This window comes from Lemur catta, chromosome 1 (assembly GCF_020740605.2).
Source record: "Lemur catta isolate mLemCat1 chromosome 1, mLemCat1.pri, whole genome shotgun sequence".
Taxonomy (NCBI): domain Eukaryota; kingdom Metazoa; phylum Chordata; class Mammalia; order Primates; family Lemuridae; genus Lemur; species Lemur catta.
In genome coordinates, this window is record NC_059128.1 from 11122779 (window position 1) to 11144853 (window position 22075).

The 22075-nt window shown below is 52.1% G+C and overlaps 2 protein-coding genes across 3 annotated transcripts in view; one reads left to right on the top strand and one right to left on the bottom strand.

Moving 5' to 3' along the window:
- The window catches only part of LGMN (legumain), a 31582-nt gene extending 21857 nt beyond the window's left edge, over positions 1-9725 (top strand). Inside the window, exons 6-14 of the mRNA XM_045561821.1 lie at positions 227-302; positions 790-852; positions 1633-1699; positions 2515-2633; positions 2721-2810; positions 4482-4682; positions 7437-7607; positions 8822-8889; positions 9163-9725. Coding sequence (XP_045417777.1) covers positions 227-302; positions 790-852; positions 1633-1699; positions 2515-2633; positions 2721-2810; positions 4482-4682; positions 7437-7607; positions 8822-8889; positions 9163-9205 — 898 coding nt within the window. The 3' untranslated portion in view covers positions 9206-9725. The remainder of the gene's footprint in view (positions 1-226; positions 303-789; positions 853-1632; positions 1700-2514; positions 2634-2720; positions 2811-4481; positions 4683-7436; positions 7608-8821; positions 8890-9162) is intronic.
- Positions 9726-16917: 7192 nt separating this feature from the next.
- The window catches only part of RIN3 (Ras and Rab interactor 3), a 119015-nt gene continuing 113857 nt past the window's right edge, over positions 16918-22075 (bottom strand). For both annotated transcript variants that reach the window (XM_045561832.1, XM_045561842.1), the window contains 2 exons: positions 20818-20981; positions 16918-18003 (listed from right to left, as the gene is read on the bottom strand). In XM_045561832.1, coding sequence (XP_045417788.1) covers positions 17689-18003; positions 20818-20981 — 479 coding nt within the window. In that variant the 3' untranslated portion in view covers positions 16918-17688. The remainder of the gene's footprint in view (positions 18004-20817; positions 20982-22075) is intronic.

Here is a 22075-nt window from a genome sequence, read left to right on the forward strand (position 1 = left end):
TTCTGGCCATAAGTCAGAGTTTCGAGGCTCCAGGATACACCCTGTGGTTCAGAGTAACACTGAGGGGAGCAGAGGGGACAGGCCCTTGTGTTCCTCTTCACATCTGATTGGACAACTGTAATCCTCAGACTTCTTGATTTTTTGATTAGGGCAACTTTTTACAGAAATGGAAGTGGAAATAGAAATAGAAATAGGAAACTGTTGACCTCTGACTCTTTCTTGGCAGCGGCCCCCGGGATCATGTGTTCGTTTACTTCACTGATCATGGATCCACTGGAATACTGGTTTTTCCTAATGATGATGTGAGTTTTTCTTAACATTTTAAGGACAAACTTAAATAGAGAATAGAAAACAAAGCCTAAGTGTTGACATTAAACCTGTGGTGCGTGTTTTCTAATTTGTACATATGGCGGGTGGGAGTGGGGGGCATGTTTAGCAGCTTGACATCTACCCAGGGACGTCTCTTCCAGCTGGTGTTCCCAGCATTTCTGTTAATATCACATCAGTAGCTGTCTCAGGACTTGGATGTGTTGCATTAGACACGAGAATAGAACAAAAGCTGTGAATGTCTGGACAGCGGAATGGGTGAAGAAGCACATTCTCTTCCCTCTTTAAGTATGTGACTAAAACACTTGAGCTGATGTCCAGGGTTATGCTGTTCACCGTGGTTATTTCTAAGGATCGGTAGAAAAGAACTTACAAAGCATCATTAGAACTTCAATAGTGGGCTACTCAGCAACGGGTTTCTTTTGACGTGTTGGTCTGATTGTCGAAATTCTTACTTTTCAGCTTTACGTAAAGGACCTGAGTGACACCATCCGTTACATGTATAAACACAAAATGTACCAGAAGGTAACGTCGGCCCTTGAGGCTGCCCTGGGGGAGCTGCGCGGGGAAGGCCGGGGATGCAGAGCCCGCAGTTCTGCGCTGGCATCTCTCTGTGGGTGGGAAGGGTGTCCTGATCGCTGGTTTCTCAGGGTTAACCCTTTGGTTTTATGTGTGAGGTCAGGGTCACTGGTGAGCTTGTTGAAGCAGTGTGGCCTCACCCCCAGAGTTTGACCCAGAAGGTCTAGGGAGAGGCCTGAGAATTTGCCTTTCTGAGTTTCCACGTGACATCTGCTGCTGCTGGTCTAGGGACCATACCTAGAGCATGCCTCGAGGACTCCTGTTCCTAGGACCGTCCCCAATTTTGGATAGTCGGGGAGGAAAGTACCACCCTCTCACTCTCACTTTGGCCTCTCTCACCTCGTAGCACCGAAACTGCGCAGGTCAGTGCGTACGTGACGGGAATGCAGAAAGGTGCCCGGCCACACGGCTTTGCCATTTGAAACTACTCCCTGTACCAGGTGGTGAAACAGTTTTTCTTAGCATCATGTGGCTGCATTTTCTCTGCGTTATTTCAACTAACAGTTGCTTTTATTCTATTAGTGGAGAATAAATTTGACTCCTGGTTTGTGTGACAGCAGCTTCCGTAGCCTCTGGCAGCAGCCTCTTACAGCCGTCATGTCCCCCAAAAGCAAATGTGGAAGACTCTCTAAGCCTGGGCAGAGAGAGTGGGCAGATCCCCAGTAGCATTTGCAAGAGGCCTGTGCCTGGCTGGGGTGTGAGTTCACCTGCCTCTCTGCCTCGCAGATGGTGTTCTACATCGAAGCCTGCGAGTCTGGGTCCATGATGAACCACCTGCCCGATGACATCAACGGTAGGTGGTGGGACACTGGCCTCTGAGCTGGGCTGGTGAGCGGGGTGCGCAGCGTGCCATGGGTCATCCTCAGATGACTGCTGGCGTGGATCCAAGGCTTCTACATAAGCCAGGGGCCCCTGGGGACAGCATGGTGCACAGAAGTGGGGAGATAACTCGCAGGCAGGAACTGGGCTTCCTCTGCTTCTTGAGGATTAGTGGTCAGGGAATAAAGAATCTGTGTGTTCTACCCCGAAACCACATGGACGTTGGACCAGACTCCCTTCTTTATGATGTGTTGGTTGCTGGCTCTCTCTTCTTGAGCAGGTGACCCTCTTTGGCCCTCAGTTATCCCCATCTATAAAATGGGGGTAAGACAGTGCCTGTGTGTTGGGAGAGTTACCTATTAAATGGTAACATTTATCCAGCACAGTTCTGAGCCTGTGGTAGAGAGAGAGCTATTGAATAGGTTCAGTCAATCTTAAGTGTTCGTTCAATAAATATTAACTCTCTCTGGAAACCAAATTAGGCCCATATTCTTTGAGTTTCCTGAGCTATTAAAATCTGTCAGCATTCTTCTAAAATAGCATGATGTCCTAAGCATGCACATTTGCTTATTACCAGAAACTGGCTCCTCTTTCTTCCACATTTAATTTTAAATGAGTCATTGTAACCAAATGGACAGGGCTGGATACAGTCACGTGTCCTTGCCCTCCTTATACTGGTTATAGGTAAGTGCTTCAGTTTTGTCAGGGAGAAGGACAGATTGGAGCTTTAAGTGTAATCCAAAGCGTGGAGTAAAATACAACTAAAAGATAATTTTTAATTCCTTATAGTCTATGCAACTACTGCTGCCAACGCCAAGGAGTCATCCTACGCCTGTTATTACGACGAAGCCAGATCCACGTACCTGGGGGACTGGTATAGCGTCAACTGGATGGAAGACTCGGATGTGGTGAGCCCTGCAGGGAGCCAGCTGTTTAGCTGTGGTGTAACTGCCAGGCTATGATCACTGAAGGACTTAATGGTTTCATTTTTGCAGGAGGATCTGACTAAAGAGACCCTTCACAAGCAGTACCACCTGGTGAAATCCCACACCAACACCAGCCACGTCATGCAGTATGGAAACAAAGTGAGTAGGGGGCCTCACTGTCCTGCATCCCTCGAGTTCCCGTTGGGCTTACCTGGAATATTTATCTCTTGGTGGAGAGAAACAGGATCCGCGTGAGAAATGGTGGAGGCAGGGGTGGCTCTGCCTCTCACAATCACTCCCTCCCTCCCGGGAACCCCGCAGGCTTTGCAGTCTAGGTTCAGACTTGCAGAGTTGTGAGATTGTGGGCAAGTGAATTAACCTCTCTGACTCTCCGTGCCCTCACTGGTCAGAACCCTAGCGTACAGGTGGCTAGGAGCATGAAAGACGGCTGTACCTTACAACACTAAACACGGGCCTAGCACGGCGAGAGATTACCGAATCAGAGGCATCTCCTTCACGTTTTGTGGCATCGCCCCACAGCATCTCACACCTTGGATTCCCTGGGGCCCTGCCTCCTTGCAAGTTGCGGTTGTTGCCTTTACCCTTTGGCTATAAATTAGAGACTTTTTATCCCCCTCCATCTATGTCTGGAAGGGACCTAGATAAATAGGTAAGTTCATTAGGGCTATCTGGGCAGTGTCTCAGTGGATAGCTGCTGAAGGCTTGGGCCCTAAGTGAAGCCGCTGGAGCTAGCCCTTGGTGTGTGCAAGTATCAATACCATAACAAACACGCACAGGGCCCCCCAGCTGTCCATGTGCTCGAACACCATTCCCCAAGCAGCCCACCGCCAGCTGACAGCTTGCCAGCTGAGATCTATTCTTTGGGAGCAACATGGCCTTCTAGAAGAACCTGGGAGTCAGTAATCCAGCTGTCTTTAGCCCCTCACCATAGAGTGTGGGCTGGGGGTCCCCTGACCTGACAGCAGTGGGACACTCACAGGCCTTGAGACCTGAACTCAGGACACAGTGACCTGGTCAGGAGAGAGGAGACTTGGAGAAGTCAGGGTCATTGACTGGCTGAGTGGGGGGCTCTGCCCTGGGCTTTCCATTCTCGTTACAGTAGCCTCAGCCTCGGCCATGTCTGATGCCGGTTAGGCGGGTGATGGACCTTTTCTAACTTTGTTTTTATGTATCTTTGTGTGTGTTTTGTTTTTTAGTTTCAGGACTGTTTTAGAATGTTGTAGCTTGCTTTAGGAACAGAATGCTTGCATTATTCCCCCTCTGATGGGAGTCCGTCCGTAGTGACCTCTGCAGGCAAATCGAGCCTGGCAGTAGTGCCCATTTGTTGAAACCTGATGCCAGGTGTCCGCCCAGCCTCTCTGTGGCTATAGCTCTGCCCTTCTCAAAGGACCCAGACTTCAGCCCTGACCTGGACAGATGCTTTGTACCTTCCCACTGCCGGCCATTGGGGACAGGCAGGGGAGCCTGGGCGGGCGAGCACAGTCCAGGTTGCCACTGGTTGAAACTACTGTGGGCCGAGCTCTGCTTGCCCGTGGCTCGACAGTTGTCTTCCGAAGAACAGCAGCTCTGCTGCAAGGGACGCCAGGCACTTTTGAAATTACTCCTCAGTAGATTTCCGGTGCTCAGATGTGTCTTCTGTGTATTGTTGGGGGCTGGCCATGTCTTTTAAGGCTATGACTGTGGCCCTTCAGTGGTCCTGACACCATGAGGAGTGGACTGTGAGCCTCTGCTGGAAAGGCTGGACCCAGGGTGTGTTGGGCACGTCGGCTCTTCCCACTCAAACGGCTCTCTCTGTCTCTCTCCCTCCAGTCAATCTCTGCCATGAAAGTGATGCAGTTTCAGGGTGTGAAACACAAGGCCAGTTCTCCTATCTTCCTGCCTCCAGTCACACGTCTTGACCTCACTCCTAGCCCTGATGTGCCCCTCGAGATCATGAAAAGGAAACTGATGAGGACCAATGATCTGCAGGAGTCCAGGCAGCTTGTCAAGGAGATCCGAATGCATCTGGACGTAAGTAGTGGTAAACGGAACTGTTCCCAGGTGCTGCTCTCAGCCTTGGTCCCTGCCTCATGTGAGCAGGTGGGAAAGGAACCCCTAGCCTCTGCTCCGTGTGAACTAGAGCATGTGAGCAGAGCACTGATTGTCTGTGTTCTTCATCAGTGAACTAACCTTGACCTCTTTGGTAACAGGGAGCAATGGAAAGGGGCTGGTCTCCCCCGTATCCTGCCAAGAAGCCATGGCACATGAGTGTTTCCCTCTTTTATACCTTGTTGCTTAGAGGACATTTTTGTTTTGCTGCTTATTGAGTTATTAGCTAATCATATTTATTTTAAAAACTCAGAGCCGAGTGCAGTGGGTCACACCAGTAGTCCCAGCTATTCAGGAGGCTGAGGCAGGAGGATCACTTAAGCCCAAGAGTTTGAGGCCAGCCTGGGCCACATGGTGAGACCCCATCTCGCTCTCTTTTTTTTTTTTTTGAGACAGAGTCTCACTTTGTTGCCTGGGCTAGAGTGAGTACCGTGGCGTCAGCCTAGCTCACAGCAACCTCAAACTCCTGGGCTTAAGCGATCCTACTGCCTCAGCCTCCTGAGTAGCTGGGACAACAGGCATGTGCCACCATGCCCTGCTAATTTTTTCTCTATATATTTTTAGTTGTCCAGATAATTTATTTCTATTTTTAGTAGAGACGGGGTCTTGCTCAGGCTGGTCTCGAACTCCTGACCTCGAACGATCCGCCCGCCTCGGCCTCCCAGAGGGCTAGGATTACAGGCGTGAGCCGAGACCCCATCTCTTTAAAAAAAAAAATCCAATCCAGAAAAATTTCTGCTGTCTCAGGAAAACATTGTCATAGCTTAAATTCTTCCTAAAACCCTTGAGCTATCCTTTATGATTACTGAGTCTATTTTCAGTAGCCCATCGGTTGGTTTGGAGCTGGAAGAATTACTTTTTAAATTATAGCTGTGCACCCACTGAAATGCCAAGCAAAAGAGTTGTCCGCTGTTTCCCACACAGCCAGCTCTTGTCCCCATCATCAGCACAACACAGTGGTTCATGTACTGAAATATGGCCGGAATGTTTTAGGAAGATAAAAAACAAATCTGTAGGGCCGGGTGCAGTGGCTCATGCCTGTAATCCTAGCACCCAGGGAGGCCAAGGTGGGAGGATCGCTTGAGGTCAGGAGTTTGAGACCAGCCTGAGCAAGGGTGAGACCCTGTTTCTATTAAAAATAGAAAAAATTAGCCGGGCATCATGGCACACGCCTGTAGTCTCAGCTACTCAGGAGGCTGAGGCAGGAGGATCACTTGTTCCCAAGAGTTTGAGATTGCAGTGAGCTATGATGATGCTGTTGTACTCCACCCAGGGTGGCAGAGTGAGACTCTGTCATAAATAAATAAATATCTGTCTATCTATGTGGTTTGTCTAAAATGCCTATATCTCATTATCCCAAAAGTTACTACCCCATGTGTGGCCACCTTATTAAGCAGGACATACTTTTAGCTGGTGTCACACACAGTATATCAGCAGTTCTCATACTTTGTAGTCTTGGGCCTCTTTACACTCTTTGAACTCTTGATCCCGAAGAGCTGTTGTTTACAGTGGGTCATTTCTATTGATATGTACTGCATCAGAAATTAAAAGGAGGCAGAGGAGCATTTTGTCCTTACCCTTTTGATAGTTCATGGAATCTGAACCAGAGTTTTCATGTGTTTGCTTGAACAGCTGTAAATCGTATAGGATTTTTTTGGTATCTGCTGTAAATTTGAAAACTATTCCCATGGTTACATACTTCTTGGTGGATTTAACTTTCCTGATAACTGTTGCGTAGTTAGATTTTTATGTAAAATAAAAGATTATTAAAACAATAAATTAAAACTGAGATTTAAAAATATATTTAATCTATTTAGAAACAATAGCAAACCCTTTTTGTGTTAATGTATATTTTATGAAAAATAACCGTTTTCCAAAACAAAAACCATTTTGGTGAGAAGAGGGACATTGCTTTACATTTTTGCAAATCTCTTTACGTGCAGCGTGATGGAAACAGCTAGGTCCTTGGACCTGCGTCTGCATTCACTCTGTTGGGCTCGGCTGTGTTGGCCGAAATGGTGAAGAAAATCCAGCCTTGCACAGATACATGTAGTTAAGGAAGAGAAGATGTCACGGAGCCCATGAGAGCTCTTGGGGACCCCGTGGCTGTGGACCCACACATTGAGAATTGCTTGTGTAGCACGCAGTGGGCAGTGAGTCTGTGGGTTCAGACGTGAAGGAAGCAAACCCTGACTGGGGAGGGCTGGAGCAGAGAGCTCTGGTGTCAGGTTAGGCTGACGTCGAAGCTCTTCCTCTTACAATGCTGTCTTTCATAATCTGGGAGGAAAACGATGCCTCCCTCTGTGCCCCACCGCCTGACCGTTCGATGGTTTCCTGAGTGGGCAAAGGTGCCCTGAACACACAGCAGCCTTCCTGGGACAGTCCACTGTGGAGCACAGGTTCCTTTCTTCAGAGCAGTCCACGCCTGCTCTGCAGGTGTTTGGTTGTAAATGCTTCCATCGCGCCAGCAGATCCTTGAAAGGCAAGGTCCTTCCAGCTGTCACGGAAGCCATGCACACACACATCTTTTGCCTTCCTCAGAAGACATTTATTGGCGTCTATTCTAACCGGGTGAGGGCTGTGTGGAGAGACGTCTTTAAACGTGCTTCTAACCATCGTGGGTCCAGGAGAGGCGGCACAGGGAGGCACATTCTGACGGGATGTGTTTGTCCCCAGGTTAGGCAGCTCATTTGGAAGTCGGTGCGCAAGATTGTCTCCTTGCTGGCAACATCCGAGGCTGAGATGGAGAGGCTTCTGTCCCTGAGAGCCCCGCTCACGAGGCACAGCTGCTACCCGGAGGCCCTGGCACACTTCCGCACGCACTGCTTCAACTGGCACTCCGCCACGGTGAGCGTGCCCGGGCTGTGCCTCAGGAACCCGAAGGCTAAACTCATGCTGTCCCTTGGAAATCACATCAGATGCACTACCCTGTAGAAGGTTCCATCCAGACTGAGGGAACAGTGGGCTCATTTCAGAGAGAATGAAGGTCGTCCAAGTTCATGGACCATATATTTGGCCCCAGAACCCTCTTATTGTCCCAGTGGGTGGGAAAATTTACCAGAGTCATAAATGACAACTCTCATTTCTGTTTTGAAGGGTAGCTCTCTTTACACTTTTGCTGTCCCTGAAAACCTTATCCTCACTCCTCCCTCCCACATCAGCCCCTTGTTTCTCCCTTCAGGGTCTATGCTGACCCCTCCCTAAGATTCAGTGTTGAAGTCAGGCCTGGTCTGTGGAGTAGAAGGAGGTACTGAGTTTCTGCACGTTGCAGAGTGTCAGGGTTGGAAGGTACCTAAATAGCCTTCTGGTCAGCACTATGTGGTGCTTAGATCTTTCTAGAGAAACGGTGGCAGACTGGCCTGCCGACCAAGTCCTGTCCACAGCCTTATCCCCCCCATGGCCTGTTTCATAGAGAAACATTTATGTGAACACAGTAACACCCTACTTGGCTACCCATTGTCCACGGCTGTTTTCAGCCTGGAGCGGAGTTGAACAGTTGAGAGAACCATTTACCCCCAAGTCTTGCTTTTTTGCTCTTTAGAATCACATAAAGTGAATCTCTTCCTTCATCTTCATGAGAGTTCTCAGGTTCTCTGAAGTTTTTTTTCAAGATAAAGATTCCCGGTATTTCAGCCTTACCTGGCGTGATCCGGTTTGGCGTTCACGCACCATCCCCCACCCCCTTGTCATCAGTGTGCCCCTCCCAGGGCGAAGTTCCCAGAACCAAAAGGCAGACTCCCAAGGGAGGTCTCAGGTACTAGCGGGGAGCAGAGCCACCAGGAGCTCGCCATCAGGATCCTCACGTGGGACTGAGAGTGCTTTGGGAGCCTGCCACACCCCCAGGGCTGTGTGCAAACCCTTGCACGTGTGCATTTTTCTTGGGCGATAGTCCGTAAATATCACCAGATTATCAAAGGTGGAGAAAGGGATCCATGACCCAAAAAGGTCAAAAACCACTGGCCAAGGTGCTTTACCTCTATAATTGCAAAAACGTAGTATTCCCAAGTTAAGACTTGATCGTATGATGAAATAATGTTTGATTCTGTCTCGTTTCTTTCCAGTATGAGTATGCTCTGAGACATTTGTACGTGCTGGTCAACCTTTGTGAAAAGCCGTATCCACTGCACAGGTAAATCAGCACATGGCACTTGAAAGTCCTTGTCATTCTGAAAGCAGAAGGGGGCAGCAGTGCCGTCCTGCAGCTGGGCAGTTTTGCTTCTGCCAGCCACCACCTCCAGCTTTGTTCTGGAAGCGTTTGCTAGGGGAATCCAGAACAGCTGCATTCCCAGTGACAGCTGTGGGTGGGTCTGTCCTAGATGACCGCCTGTTCCAGGTGGGATTATGTTTGTCTTAATTTCTTTAGAGTTGACATAGTTCACCAAATAATTCTTGTCTCCTACAGGATAAAATCGTCCATGGACAACGTGTGCCTTGGTCACTACTGAAGAGCTGCCTTCTGGGTGCTTTTCCAAGTGTGAACACCATCCCTCGAATGTGTACTAATGGAGACCGAAGGTGGTGCGAGAGGGAAGCCCCCACTGCTCTGGCCTGGGGAAGGGCCGCCTGCCGCTCGGGGCTCACTCCGGGCCTTTCTTTTGCTGGGTGACTTGTTTGCCTTTGCCCACTTCCCCAGTCTGCTCTGAAAAAACTACAAAATAGGGGTGGGTAAAGCTGTGTTGAGAACAGTAATATTTGCTTTTTTAGGAGGTTTTTTGGCCCATTAGTTTTAAAGAGCAAGAAGTTCGTGGAGGCTTCTGTAGCCCCTCTCAGAAAGAGTCTTTGTTGGGAGAAATTTGAAGCTGAAACCTCTTAAGTCTTCAGAATGATTTTATTGAAGAGGGCTATAAGCCTCAAATGGAAAACTATTTTTAGAAAATATGATTTTTGATTGCTTTTGTATTTTATTCTGCAATTGTGTTCAAGTCTTTAAGAAAATAAAGATTTGTAACTGACCCTGAGTATTAACTTCTGCCCCTGACTGCGTGGTTTGTGCTCCTGGCCCCTCCTAGCCGCCCCCAGTCCGTCTTTTCCAGCCTTGCGTCCTTGGACCTGTTAGCTCCTCTGCCTTTTCCTTCATCTCCACGGACCCTCAGGCGTACCTTAACGTGCCCCATTTGCCCCGAGCCTTCCTCAGCTTCTCCCCACTCATCGAAGTTTGTTTTAATTTAGGATATTTAAGGTGGAGAACACCCCTTCAATGATTGGGGGAGACGCAAGATGGAAATAAAGAGTTTGTTACTTACAGGTCCTGGGGTGTACCCAGCACACCTGGTGGCCACACACGGAGGTCAGGGAGCATGTGGACAGAAAGAGAGGGAAGGACCCGGGGGCCAGGGCCTTTATTGGGTCTAGAGCATTATCCAAACTGGTTTCCCATGGGGAGTTTTAACTGGTGGGTTAAAACTCATGCAAGCAGGCATGAGTTCTAGGAGGTCACACTGTGACTGAGAAGTGGTCACTGTAGCGTGTCTGCACAGTCCATGCGGGATGTGAGGGTCAGCGGGGCTGGTCAGCTGTACCCTCGGGAGGTGTCCTCCTGTTCACCAAGAGGAAGTTTTATATAGCAGAGATCAACCACATTGAGGAACTGGGTAGAAGGGAGAACCGGAAACTGCCAAGGGTAACTGAACTTGCTTCTGGTCTGGGAAACTCCATTTACTGGATATTCAAAGTAGGCGCCAGGGCAATGTGAAATGATAAGATTTCAGTACAAAAGTACTATCTCCTCTGTCCACCTGCATTTTTGTTGCATCTCTAACAGCATGTGTCAGGGTCTGCCCTTCCACCAGGTGCAGGGACAGGGACAGGGAGGGGAAATCTCACCGGATTTTCCCAGGGGGCTCCTCAAGGACAGAGGCTGCCTGGCTTGCGCTTCCCTGGGCCCTGCATCACCCAGGGAGGTACTCACACCGTCTACAGGAGTCCCCCTTATTCATAGGAATACGCTCCAAGAAACCCTGGATAGTGCCAAACCCCCTACAGACCGTGCATGAATCTCTTCTTCATAATTTCACGGATAGAAGATTCATTCTTATCACAGATCTTAGCAACCTCGGCATACAACTTTTTCACTCAAATGAAGGGCTCTACGGCTTGTCTTCGGCAATCTGAATAGCCAGCATCGCTACTCTGGCCCTTTGGGGCTGTTACTAAGTAAAATAAGGGTGACTGGAACACAAGCACCGCACTACCTCAATGGTGGGTCTGATCACCGAGACCGCTACTCTAAGTGACTAATAGGTGGACAGCGTGGGCAGCGTGGATTCCCGAGACGAAGGGGTGATTCACAGCCCAGACAGAACGGAGCAGGACGTGGGAGATTTCATCACAATACTTGGAACAGCATGCAATTGAAAACTTAGGAATTGTCTATTTATGGAATTTTCCATTTAATATTTTCAGACTACAGTGACCCCGGGCAACTGAAACCTCGGAAAGCAAAACCGTGGATAGGAGAAGACTACTGCATATCCATGCAATGGAATACTGTGCGGCGTATTGCTTTTTATTAAAGGAATTCAGCCAATTGAAAGAAGCCAAAAGACCACATACTATATGATTCCAGTTTTATGTAATGTCCACAATAGGCAAACCCGTAGAGACAGAAAGTAGATTGGTGGTTTCAGGGACTGGGGCGGGGGCAGTGAGAAGTGACTGCTAATGGGTGTGAGGTTTCTTTTTGGGGTGATGAAAATGTTATAAAACTGTGGTGAGGGTTATGCAATCTCAATATACTAAAAATTACCAAATTGTACACTTTAAATGGGGGAATTATGTGGTATAAAGCTGCTAAAAAAAATAAGCCACATAGCAAGATGGCTGTTTAGATACATAGGGAGAAAACACAACATGAAAACACTAAGCCCTGACACTTCCGACCACCTGTCTTTAGGGTTTCCTATCCTGCTTAGCAGTGGTTGACTCCTTTAACGTTTGGAGCATGGAATAGAAGTTGAGAAACTGGCAAATAGAGTCATGTCTGTGACAAATTCAGGGGTGACACTTTTGTTTTTGTTTTTTTTTTTAGAGACCGGGTGTTACCCTGTAGCCCAGGCTGAAATGCAGTGGCACAAGCACAGCACACTGCAGCCTCCAACTCCTGGGCTCGAGCGATCCTCCCACCTCAGTCTCCTGAGTAGCTGGGACTACAGGGGTGTGCCACCATGCCTGGCTAATTTTTAAAATTTTTTTGTAGAGAGGGGGTCTTGCTATCAACAGTGTCTTTTGCAGAGCAGAAGTTTTTAATTTTAATAAAGTCCCACTGATCAATTTATTCTTACATGGACCATACTTTTGTTATTCATTTCTTTTTTATTTAAAAATATTTTCCATTTTCCATCTCCTTTTCCTAGTAATGCATTTTCAGTTGTGTTTATATGGTCTTATGTCCCTTCTAGTTAAGTCTTCATGTGTGTGTGTTTTTTTTTTTTTTCTTTTTTTGAGACAGAGTCTCACTCTGTTGCCCGGGCTAGAGTGAGTGCCGTGGCGTCAGCCTAGCTCACAGCAACCTCAAACTCCTGGGCTCAAGCGATCCTACTGCCTCAGCCTCCCGAGTAGCTGGGACTACAGGCATGCGCCACCATGCCCGGCTAATTTTTTTCTATATATATTTTTAGTTGTCCAGATAATTTATTTCTATTTTTAGTAGAGACAGGGTCTCGCTCAGGCTGGTCTCGAACTTCTGACCTTGAGCGATCCACCCGCCTCGGCCTCCCAGAGGGCTGGGATTACAGGTGTGAGCCACCGCGGCCGGCCAAGTCTTCATGTGTGAAACTTCTTTTTCTTCATGTCTGAAACAATTCTTTTCTTCCTAATTTTTTCCTCAGTTCCATTATCTCATTTCTGAGTTTTTCTAATTCAGGCTGTTTTTTCATGTTGTATCAATTTCTTAGCTCTTTCTGACACACATAGTAGATTGCATTTTTTGGCTGTTTGGGTGATGTCTTTGCTTTTTTTGTTTAGAGACGGGGTCATGCTCTGTTGCCCAGGCTGGAGTGTAGTGGCACAATCATAGCTCACTGCAGCCTCAAATTCCTGGGTACAAGCCATCCTCTTGCCTTGGCCTCCCAAGTAGCTGGGACTACAGGCGTGAGACATTGCACTCAACTTGGGGCCACATCTTTCTAGTAATATGTTTTCATTGTTCCCAGGAAAACTAGTCACTCCATTTCCTTTATGAGAAGTAACTAAGTCAGCTGAGGTGGCTGCAGCCTTTCTTGGGAGCTGGGCACCAGGCTGGCCAGGAGGACTGAAAGTGGGGCTAAGTGCTTGCCATGAGATAGGCAAGGACTTCCCAGAGGCAGGACCTCTCTGCCCCCCACAGTCACTGGGCCCTACCCCTTCAGAATATTTGACCCTTACCAGGGACTGAGGCCTTGCCTGACTCCCAGATCTGTGCCCCACCCCTATTTGGTGTCCTGCATGCCCCTCATACTCCTCACTCCCAAAGCTGATGTCCTCTGTTCCCTCTCAAGCCTGCGTTCCCCTCTACCTAGCTGATAGCACAACCCGCAGCACAGCGTCCAAGCCAGAAATCTACAAGTCTTTCCAGGATCCCCCCTTTCGGTCCACACCCTCCAATCGCCCACCATGTTCTGCGAAGTTTACAGCCTCAGCATTCCCAGGCTTAACTCCACCTCCCACCTCCACACCTTCCCCTGTTCAGACCTCCCCTTACCCCAGATTGCTGCAGCAGGGTTCAGGGGAGCCTCTCCTGCCTCCAGTCTGGCCCCTCCGGACCAGTGTGTGGGTGGAGGATTCCAAGACCATTTCGGGCCTGGTCTAATCAGCTAACTCAGTGTCACCTCCCACTTCTTTTTGCCTCTGACTTTATGTTCAAGCCATCTTGAAATGGCCAGTCCCCCATGCGTACAGCACAATCTTGTTACTTTTCCTGTGACTTTTCACTGTCTTTCCTCTTCCTTGTCCAGAACCGCCAAGAATCTGAGGTTTTACCCACTTGCAGGCTGGCAAGTGAGCCTGTCTCAGTGCAGGTGCTGCAGACACAAGACCATGTCAGAGACACAGGACATCATGACTCGAGGCACATTAGGTCGCGTGAGCTTCATGTTTGCTGTGACTCCTCTCACCTGCGTCTCCTGAGTGATGCAGAGTTGGGCCCAGGTGAATGCTGCGCACGCAGTGGCCTAAAAACCTCAAGCTTAAGAAACTCAATCATTCAAAGACGGCGCTAGCAAACCTGCCCAAATTCCTCCCTGGAGGAGCACATTATTTTCCAAGGTGAGAGACATCTTATTATCCTAGTCAGGAAAAAAAAAATCTGTCCTCTTCCCAGGAGGGAGAAACAATCTGGACCTTCCAAGGCTACTGAAGTACTCTTAAAAAGACAAACGCTGTCAATGCTCCTCACCAGACATGCAGAAATGCGAGACCCGTGGAGAGCTGTCTCCCAGTAGTCTCTCGGGGCTCTCTTGTTCCTGTCTGCACCTGGCCGCGTCCTTACCCTTCAAGCCCCAGCTCAGCACCCCCGTCTCCAGGAAGCCCTCTTTCCTGTGCCAGGCGGATTACATAGCCTCTATTCTGTCAGGCGCCCTTGACATTCCGTGCCTTCTGCTGTCACCACCCTGGTCACATTGACCTGCGAATATCCCCATGGCCCAGCAGACCTGAGTCCCCCTGTACTCACCATAGACCATCACATTCCTTCATACAGACTGGAAAAGACGCCGCTTGCTCTGGGTGGACAGAGTCCCACAGCAGGACGCAGGCCCTGACAAGTAGCCCACAGATGGGTCTCAGTCCCACTTGTCCCCACAGCCATGCAAATGTGGCAGTGAACAACCTCCATTACCATATGTGCTAGCCTTGAATTTATTTACCTTTTTGAGAAGATCTTTGACTTCCCCTGCCTGTGCCACCCAGGAACTTGGGTGATCCCTGCAACAGACCTGGGAAATCAGGGTCTAGCGAGCATTCTCATTTTAAGAATGGGGAGACTGAGGCACAAAGCTGTTAGGGACTTGCTCAGGGTTTGCTGCTGGCCTGGAGCCCAGATCTCCTGGATCCTAGTTCAGTTCTTCCCACCATACTGCTGAGTTAAGTTTTCTGACCCTGAAGCCAAGCAGATTTCAGAGTTCCCTGCTGGCTTCGGGCTGCGTGAGCCGCAAAGAGGCAGTTCCTTAAAGCGTTCCTGGATGGCAACGATTCCCAGAAAACGGGAAGAGGGAAAGCCACTGCTGTGAGTTGGCACTTTCCTCCCCAGAGTCCTGCTCCATGTGACCTTCCTTCAAAAGAAGGGCTTGCAGCTGGCCACTGCTACCCCATTCCTCACCCTGGTGACCCTGCCTGGTGGGAGACACCCCAGTCCTGGATTCCAACCAACTGGGTGTGTACACGGCAGATGTGTGCCAGGCTTTGCAGACAGACGTGGCCTCGGGCCTGCCGAGTGGGGAGGTCAGGCTCATCTGTGAGTGTGTGGTGCCGGGAGTGGGGTGTCACACCAGGGGCTCCCCTTCCTCTCGCTCCCCCCCAACCAGGGGCTCTGCTTCTCTCTACCCACCTCGCCTGCAGGTCTGACCCTCCTCAGCAGAAACTTGCTCACAACTATGGCAGACTTGCTCCACCCCATTAGGGTGCTGTGGGGACACCCCAGGCCAGGCCACTTCAGGACCAGTTTAGGACCTTTCATTATGGCCAGGACTTTGCACCTAGCCATCATGGCTGGCTATGGTGACAGAGAGGCTGCAGGGCCAGGCATGCCCAGTCACTCTGCGGAAACCCTAGGGGCTTCTCCTAACACCGCTGGCCCAGCTCCAGCCTCAGGCTGCCGGGCCAGTAAAGGCTGGGGGGCGGAGGGAGGCAGCCCACCAAGGAGAGAGGGGACAAATGCCAGGGAGGAGACGCCTCCCTCAAGAGGCTGTTGTGTGGATTAAATAAAATAATGCAGGGGAATCGTTAACTAGCTCCCGACAGCCCTGAAGCTCAGCTCCAAGGACGCCATCTCCTGGCCCTCGATAGGGTCCCCCGTTTGCCCAGTCACACCTGCTTGTGGGAGAGGCGGCCAGATGACAAGAGCTTCGGGTAACTCCCCTCCTGCTCTCTGGGGGCTCACGAAGGGTCCCTGGCTTCTCCGGATGGGTGGACCCCAGCACTGGCCTCAGGGTGGGGTCCTGCACACACATGCACCTGTACATACATGTTCTTGCAGCGATTCCCTCAGTCCAGCCCACTGGCCAGCTCTGTCCCTCCTGGAAGCCAGCCATAAGTTCCCCAGAGCAGGGCTGGGGCCTAACTTACCCTCTGAACCCACCCCAAGCCTGGGGCCCCACCTGGGCAAGAGGGTGTTTTGGTAAATGGGGTCCCCCAATCTTCTCCACCAGGCTTAGGCCTAGTGGGAGGCAGTACATACCCGGCCTTGGAGCTTGGCATGAGGCTGTGTAGCCCAGCCCAAGGCCAATGGCAGTGTCTGCACTGGGTGGGGACAGGCACTCTGGGATCATGGCCGGCTTCCCTCAGCTTCTGGGTATTTGCCTATTTTCTTGTATCTGTGACCTCTGGGGCGAGGCAGCATCCTGGAGCCTCCCCTGCGTCTCACACGGAGCTGGCCTGGAGCCAGGGTCTAACAGGTGTTTGTTGACTGGCTAAGTGAGCTAGTTGGTGCGGAGGAGTTTCAGTCAGCCCAGTCCAGTTGCCATTCCCTGGATACCCTGCTCACGGCCATTCCCACTGGGGCTCCCTCCACACGAGCCTTGGGTTTTGTTCTCTGCTGCTTTCCAGGGCCTGGAAGAGCAGGCACGCACAAATACCTATTTTTATTCAATGCTGAGGACACAGACACGAACGGTCCAAATGTGGTGGAGAAAGCAGAAGTATCAGCAGGCAACTGCGACTTGACGGGATCTGTCTTGTGAAGCAGACAAGCTCCAGGGGGGCTGTGGGAACGTGGATAAGGACGGTTTGGCCCAACCCAGGGGCTTAAGGAAGGCTTCCCGGTGATGGGCTTTGAAGGATATGTAGGAGTTGACCAGGGGAAGACTACAGGGAATGGTATTCCTGAGAGAGGTGAGAGATGACAGGATCCTCAGTGGCAAGGGGTGGGGGGTGTTTGAACCCACCCGCCTGGGAAGGAGGGTAGGCTGTGAGTGGGGGACTGGGCTAGCCGAGCAGAGCTCCAGACCCTTCAGAAAAGGAGATGCCATTTTCAAAAGGGCTTTTATTAGACTCCTCACATGGTGCCTCTTGCAGCAACTGCCACAGCCCTGGGGTGCGTCCACCTGGGAAAGGGCCCTGTCAGTTTTCCCTGTGGTGGAGGCGGGGCTTGTCCATGTGTCCCCGGAGCTGGCCTTGCTTGGTTGTCCCAGCGTGCGTCTGGCTGCTTCTGGCAGGGCTTGGAGCTGGCTGCAGAGGAGCCGGGCACTGCCAGCTGAGGGCAGGCTCCGGTGCAGGAGTTGGGGGGCCTATCTCTTCAACACACACCCTGAGATGCTCCTGAGATGCTGGGCGGGTCCCAAACAGCCCAGATCCACCCTGAGGGGCGCAGGGCGCAGCTGTGGCCAGCACCCTTACGCCGTCCAGTCCTGGGGAAACCGAGCTCAGGCCCTTCCCTGGGAAGACCAAGGATGGGGTGGGCGTGGGGAGGCAGAGGGACTGGCCTGGGGGGCTGTGTGTGAACAGGGACTGGGCTTGTTCGCTGCAGCTGGCTGGAGAGCCTTTTCCCTTTCGGAGCCTCAGTTTCCCTTTCTGTCTAATGAAGAACGTGGCCTCTCAGTGCCATGGCTCTCCCTCAGGAAGGGCCCTTGGGCACGCCTTCAGGTTATTTTCACAATACCCTGCACGCGCCCGGTGGGAGGCACGCACGCGCGCCCTGTGGCCATCGGGTGCGGGGCCGTGCTGAGTGAGTGTGGCGTGTGGGCGCGCCCAGACCGCCCCTCTGTCCCCGCCGGTCTCGGCAAGTGCTGCCACGAGGGCCTCACAGGAAGTTGGGCTCCCGCACCACCAGGCAGGGCGGGCTCCCGCCGCCGCCGTCCGGGGGCCGGTACACGAAGTGGAAGTCGCGCTTGGGCTCGCTCCGCAGCAGGTAGCCCTTGATGCGGTGCGGCAGCGCGTCGTCCGCCAGCTGGAAGCAGCGCCCGTCCACCAGCACGAAAAGCCGGTGGTCCTGGGGCTGCGCCACCTCGAACTTCTCCGCGCACTGGGCGCACAGCGCCTGGGCCGGCGTGTCGGCCCGCGACGCCAGCGTCCGCGACTGCTGCTCGGGCTCCAGGTACGACACGCAGATGAAGTCCTGCGGGGCGAGACGGAGGGCTTGCGGTCACCGGCGGGGCCCAGCGGGCGCCTGTCGCCCCCACCGACGCCGAGAGCTCGGGCCAGCGGGGAGCTGCGCGGCCGTGCAGCTGGGAGTCGCGCGCCTGCGTCCCCAGCCTCACTCCGCGACTCGGCCCGCAGGGCGACCTGCGCCCGGTGCCGCGCCTCTCAACTGCGCTCACTGTTGTGGGCGATTCCAAATCAGTTTGGATCCTGGCAATGAGGAGCGAGCGCGCCCTCTGGTGGCCGGTGCACAGGCGTCCCATCATTCATTCATTCATTCATTCATTCATTCATGCATGCATGCATGCAGGCATTCATTCAATCCCTCCCTCCCTCCTTCCCCGAGCCCCCCGCACTCCAGGCACTAAGCTGGGCACGGCGGGCGCCGTACATCAAAACGGGAGGCGCCGAGCCCACCCCAGCACCGCACGGTCCGGGCAGGCGGCGCGGTCCAGCCCCGGGGGCGGACGGGGAGGGCACTGGGCGCAGGAGGGCGGGTTCGGCACGGGCGGGAGGGGAGGGACACGGCACGAGCAAAGCGAGGCGACGCCCGAGGGGGTCCTCGCAATGCTCGCGGCACACTCACGCGGTCCGCCGCGGCCTGGGAGGGACCTTGGGTGGCCTGGCCCATGTGGGTGCCAGTCCCATGACCTGCCTGGCTTTGAATCTGCTCCCGCTTACTGTTTGGCCTCGACTATTTTGAGCCCCGGGTCCTCGACTGAAAACTGGGCAACGCCAGCCTTACGTGAGGTGTGAGGAAGCACACAGCTGGCTGCGAGCCTGGAGCTGCCCCTCGCTGTCCCCAGGTTCCGAGCAGGTGGCGACGGTGCGTGTGGGGCGCCCCCCTGTGGACGGAGTGTGCCCGCAGCCTCCCCCAGGAGGAACGCAAGGACCACAGCACAGAGGTGGCAACTGCGGCTACAGGTGGTGAGCGCTTAGGAGGCGCCGGGCTCCATGCCCAGAGCTTCACTGGGACCATCCATTTCTTCTGCGAGGACGAAAGCCCAGCCCACTCTTTCAGCCTCTTAGTGGCTGCCTTAGGGCTCCTTGTCCTGCATTAGGTTCCCAAGGGCCCTTACACGTACTGGTGACTGGCCCTGCACTTTCACTCCCCAGGGAAGGGATTTAAGGCGCGAGGTCAGAGGAGGCACTGGGAGGGGTCAGAGGTGCTGCCCTCCCCAGATCCCCGATACGGTGCTGAGGGGCTCCTCATCCCCGTCCCAAGCTTCCTTCATCCCAGTGCTGGGTGGTCCATCCCACTGATGCTCTGCCTGGCGCAGCATCAGAAACCCACAGGGTGGAAGCAAGAAGGGCTGCCTGGGGCAGGCCTGGACCAGGAGTGTCCATATCCCCAGAGTTAGGGGGGACAGGTATGCCAGAAGTGGGTGGGGCACAGTGGTGTGCTGGAGCGGGCGCATGCTGGCTCCTATCAGCTTGGGAGAGCCAACTGCATACATCTCTTTCCACTCCGAGTTCAGTGATGCCAAGTTGAAATTGGCCATGGTGGGAGTATTTACACCATGGAAATTGACAGAAGCTAAAATCAGAGCTTTTTTTTTTTGTACCCCCAGAGAGCCAGTTATTAAATATTTATCAAGATACTATTGATTAGCCACAGTCAGTGGGCCTGTGTAGATAGAAAAACTGAGTCCGGGAGAGGGGCAAGGATTGCTCAGGCTCACTCAACAAACTAGTACAGAGCTGGGTCCAGAACTCGAGCCTCCTGCCTCCCAGGCCTGGGCTCTGCCTATTATGTATACATGGGCCATCTTGAAAGCCAGGAGTTGGGTTCCGGACAGGTGTGCTCTGGCTGCCAGGGCAGTGAGTTTGCACAGCTGCTAACAGCTGTCGATTGCTGTCTGGCTTGCTGGCCTGACTCCCTCCATTCTCTGCACACTTGGTCCTGCTCTGTCCCAGACCCTGGCCTGGGGCCCCTGACCCCTGTGAACCATGGGCCTTGCCCTCCCAGAGGTACAGCTTCATATGCAGAGTGTTACAGCACTGTTGGGGGGGGCAGCAGCAGGAAGTACTGAGCACACATCTAACCCAGCCTGTGGTGAATGGGGTAGGGGGATGAGGTAATCCGGGAAGGCTTCTCAGAGGAGGGGGGCTGTCTTGTCTTAAAGGATCGGCAGTGATAGCTAGTGAGGAAGGGGAGACAGGCCAGCGTGGGCAGAGGCTGAGTGGCCAGTGAATTGGGCTCAGCATGTTGGGGGAATGGGGGTACCTGGATTTGATGCAGCCTCAGGTTGTGTGGGGTGATGGGAGTGGAGGGGTGGGTGTCTGGCCAGGAATGGTTTGAATACCTAGTCTGTGTAGACAGAGGCGGGGAGGGGTGGGCAGCTGGATTGGTGGAGAGCAAGCTGGAGGAGTGGAGACCCGGGCAGCTGCTGCATTGGTCCAGGGACCCAGGGCCAAGGATGTACATCGGCTCGTGGGTTCCCCAAAAGCACGGACTGGGATGACAGGTCCACATCTTCAGCCCTAGCAGGGAGCTACGACATGGTGGGTACTAAGGAATGTTGAATAAATACCTCATTCCTCCTGTACCCATCTTTTCTGCCCAAATGGGACACCAATGCCTAGTGATACGTTTCTAGGCCCGCCCACGTCCCGGGCACAGAGCAGACACGCAGTAGCAGGCAGGGGCTGGGGGCCTTTCCTCTGGCGTGGAATCTCACGGTTCCCTTGAGGGCAAGGCTGGCCGCCAGTGCAGCCAGAAGACGCCCTGCGGAGCGGATGGCGTCTGCGGCAGGGTCCCGCCGGCCCCCCCACTCGTCCCGGGCGTCACCTGCACGGAGGACCGGGAGGCCCGGGCCTTGTTGAGCGTGCGCCTGCGCTCCCAGCGGTGGATGGAGTCCTGCACCTCCACGCTCAGCTGCCGGGTCACCGTGATCTTGTCGTAGTTCTTGATGTGCTCCAGGGCCCCGTAGGTGGTGGTCAGATAGTAGGAACCTGCGGGGACAGGGTGTGCAGGTTGAGCCAGGACCCCGCCCCCCGGCCCACCGGCAAAGGGAAGGGCTTGGTCCAGGAACGGCCTGCCCCGCCCACCTTAGCCCCGCCCACCCCAGGCTCCACCCACCGTCACCGCCTGGGGCTCGCCTGAGTCACGGCCACGTGCTGAGCCAAGTCCAGCCCACCACCCACGGCGAGCTTCCCAGAGTGCAGCCCCCCGCCCTTTCGGCCCTGCTCAGAGCTTTACATTGGCTCCCCTTCAGGACGAAAGTCTTATTTTTTAAGTGATATTTTAAAATGAGTTTTTAATTTAAAAATGACTTTTAAAATGCTTTAAAATTAAGGATAACAAGGAGCCGAGAGCTATGGATGCCTTCAGGGTAGGGAAAGGGTGGCTGGGAGACAGGGTGGGCTGGGGACTGCTCACTGTGCATCACCTACGGCCATCCCGACTGGTGAGGGTTCCACTTAGGATTTTTCAACTTTAGAATGTCGCAGACGCGATTTGCGCTGAGTAGAAACGGGACTTCAAGTACCCATACAACCACGGTTTTTCACTTTCACAGTATTCAATAAATGACATGAGATATTCAACTATTATAAAATAGGCTTTGTGTTAGGTATTTTGCCCAACCGTGGACTAATTTAAGTGTTCTGAGCACGTTTAAGGTAGGCTGGGCTAAGCTATGATGTTTGGTAGGTTAGCTGTATTGAATGCATTTTCTATTTAAGATATTTTAAGCTTACGATGGGTGTATCTGGAGAAGGAGCGTCTGTATATGCTTTAAAGTTTTAAGCCATGTGCATGTATAAATTAATCTAAAAATTTTTTAAGAAGATGTAGAGGAAATTTTAATTACACATGTAATTTTTAAAGATTTAAAATAAGCAAAATATTTGAATTGTTCATTTCTCCATTTCTTCTGACCTTAATTCACACATATTCTTATTATCTAATGTTTCCTAAATTAATTTAAGCTTTGATATACTTCAGATTGTAAAACTTACATGAAGTTTTAAGATTGAAAAAAACATTATTTTACAAGTTCATTTTCCTTAGCTTGTTAGAGGCCTTGGCTAAAAGGTTTGAGAAG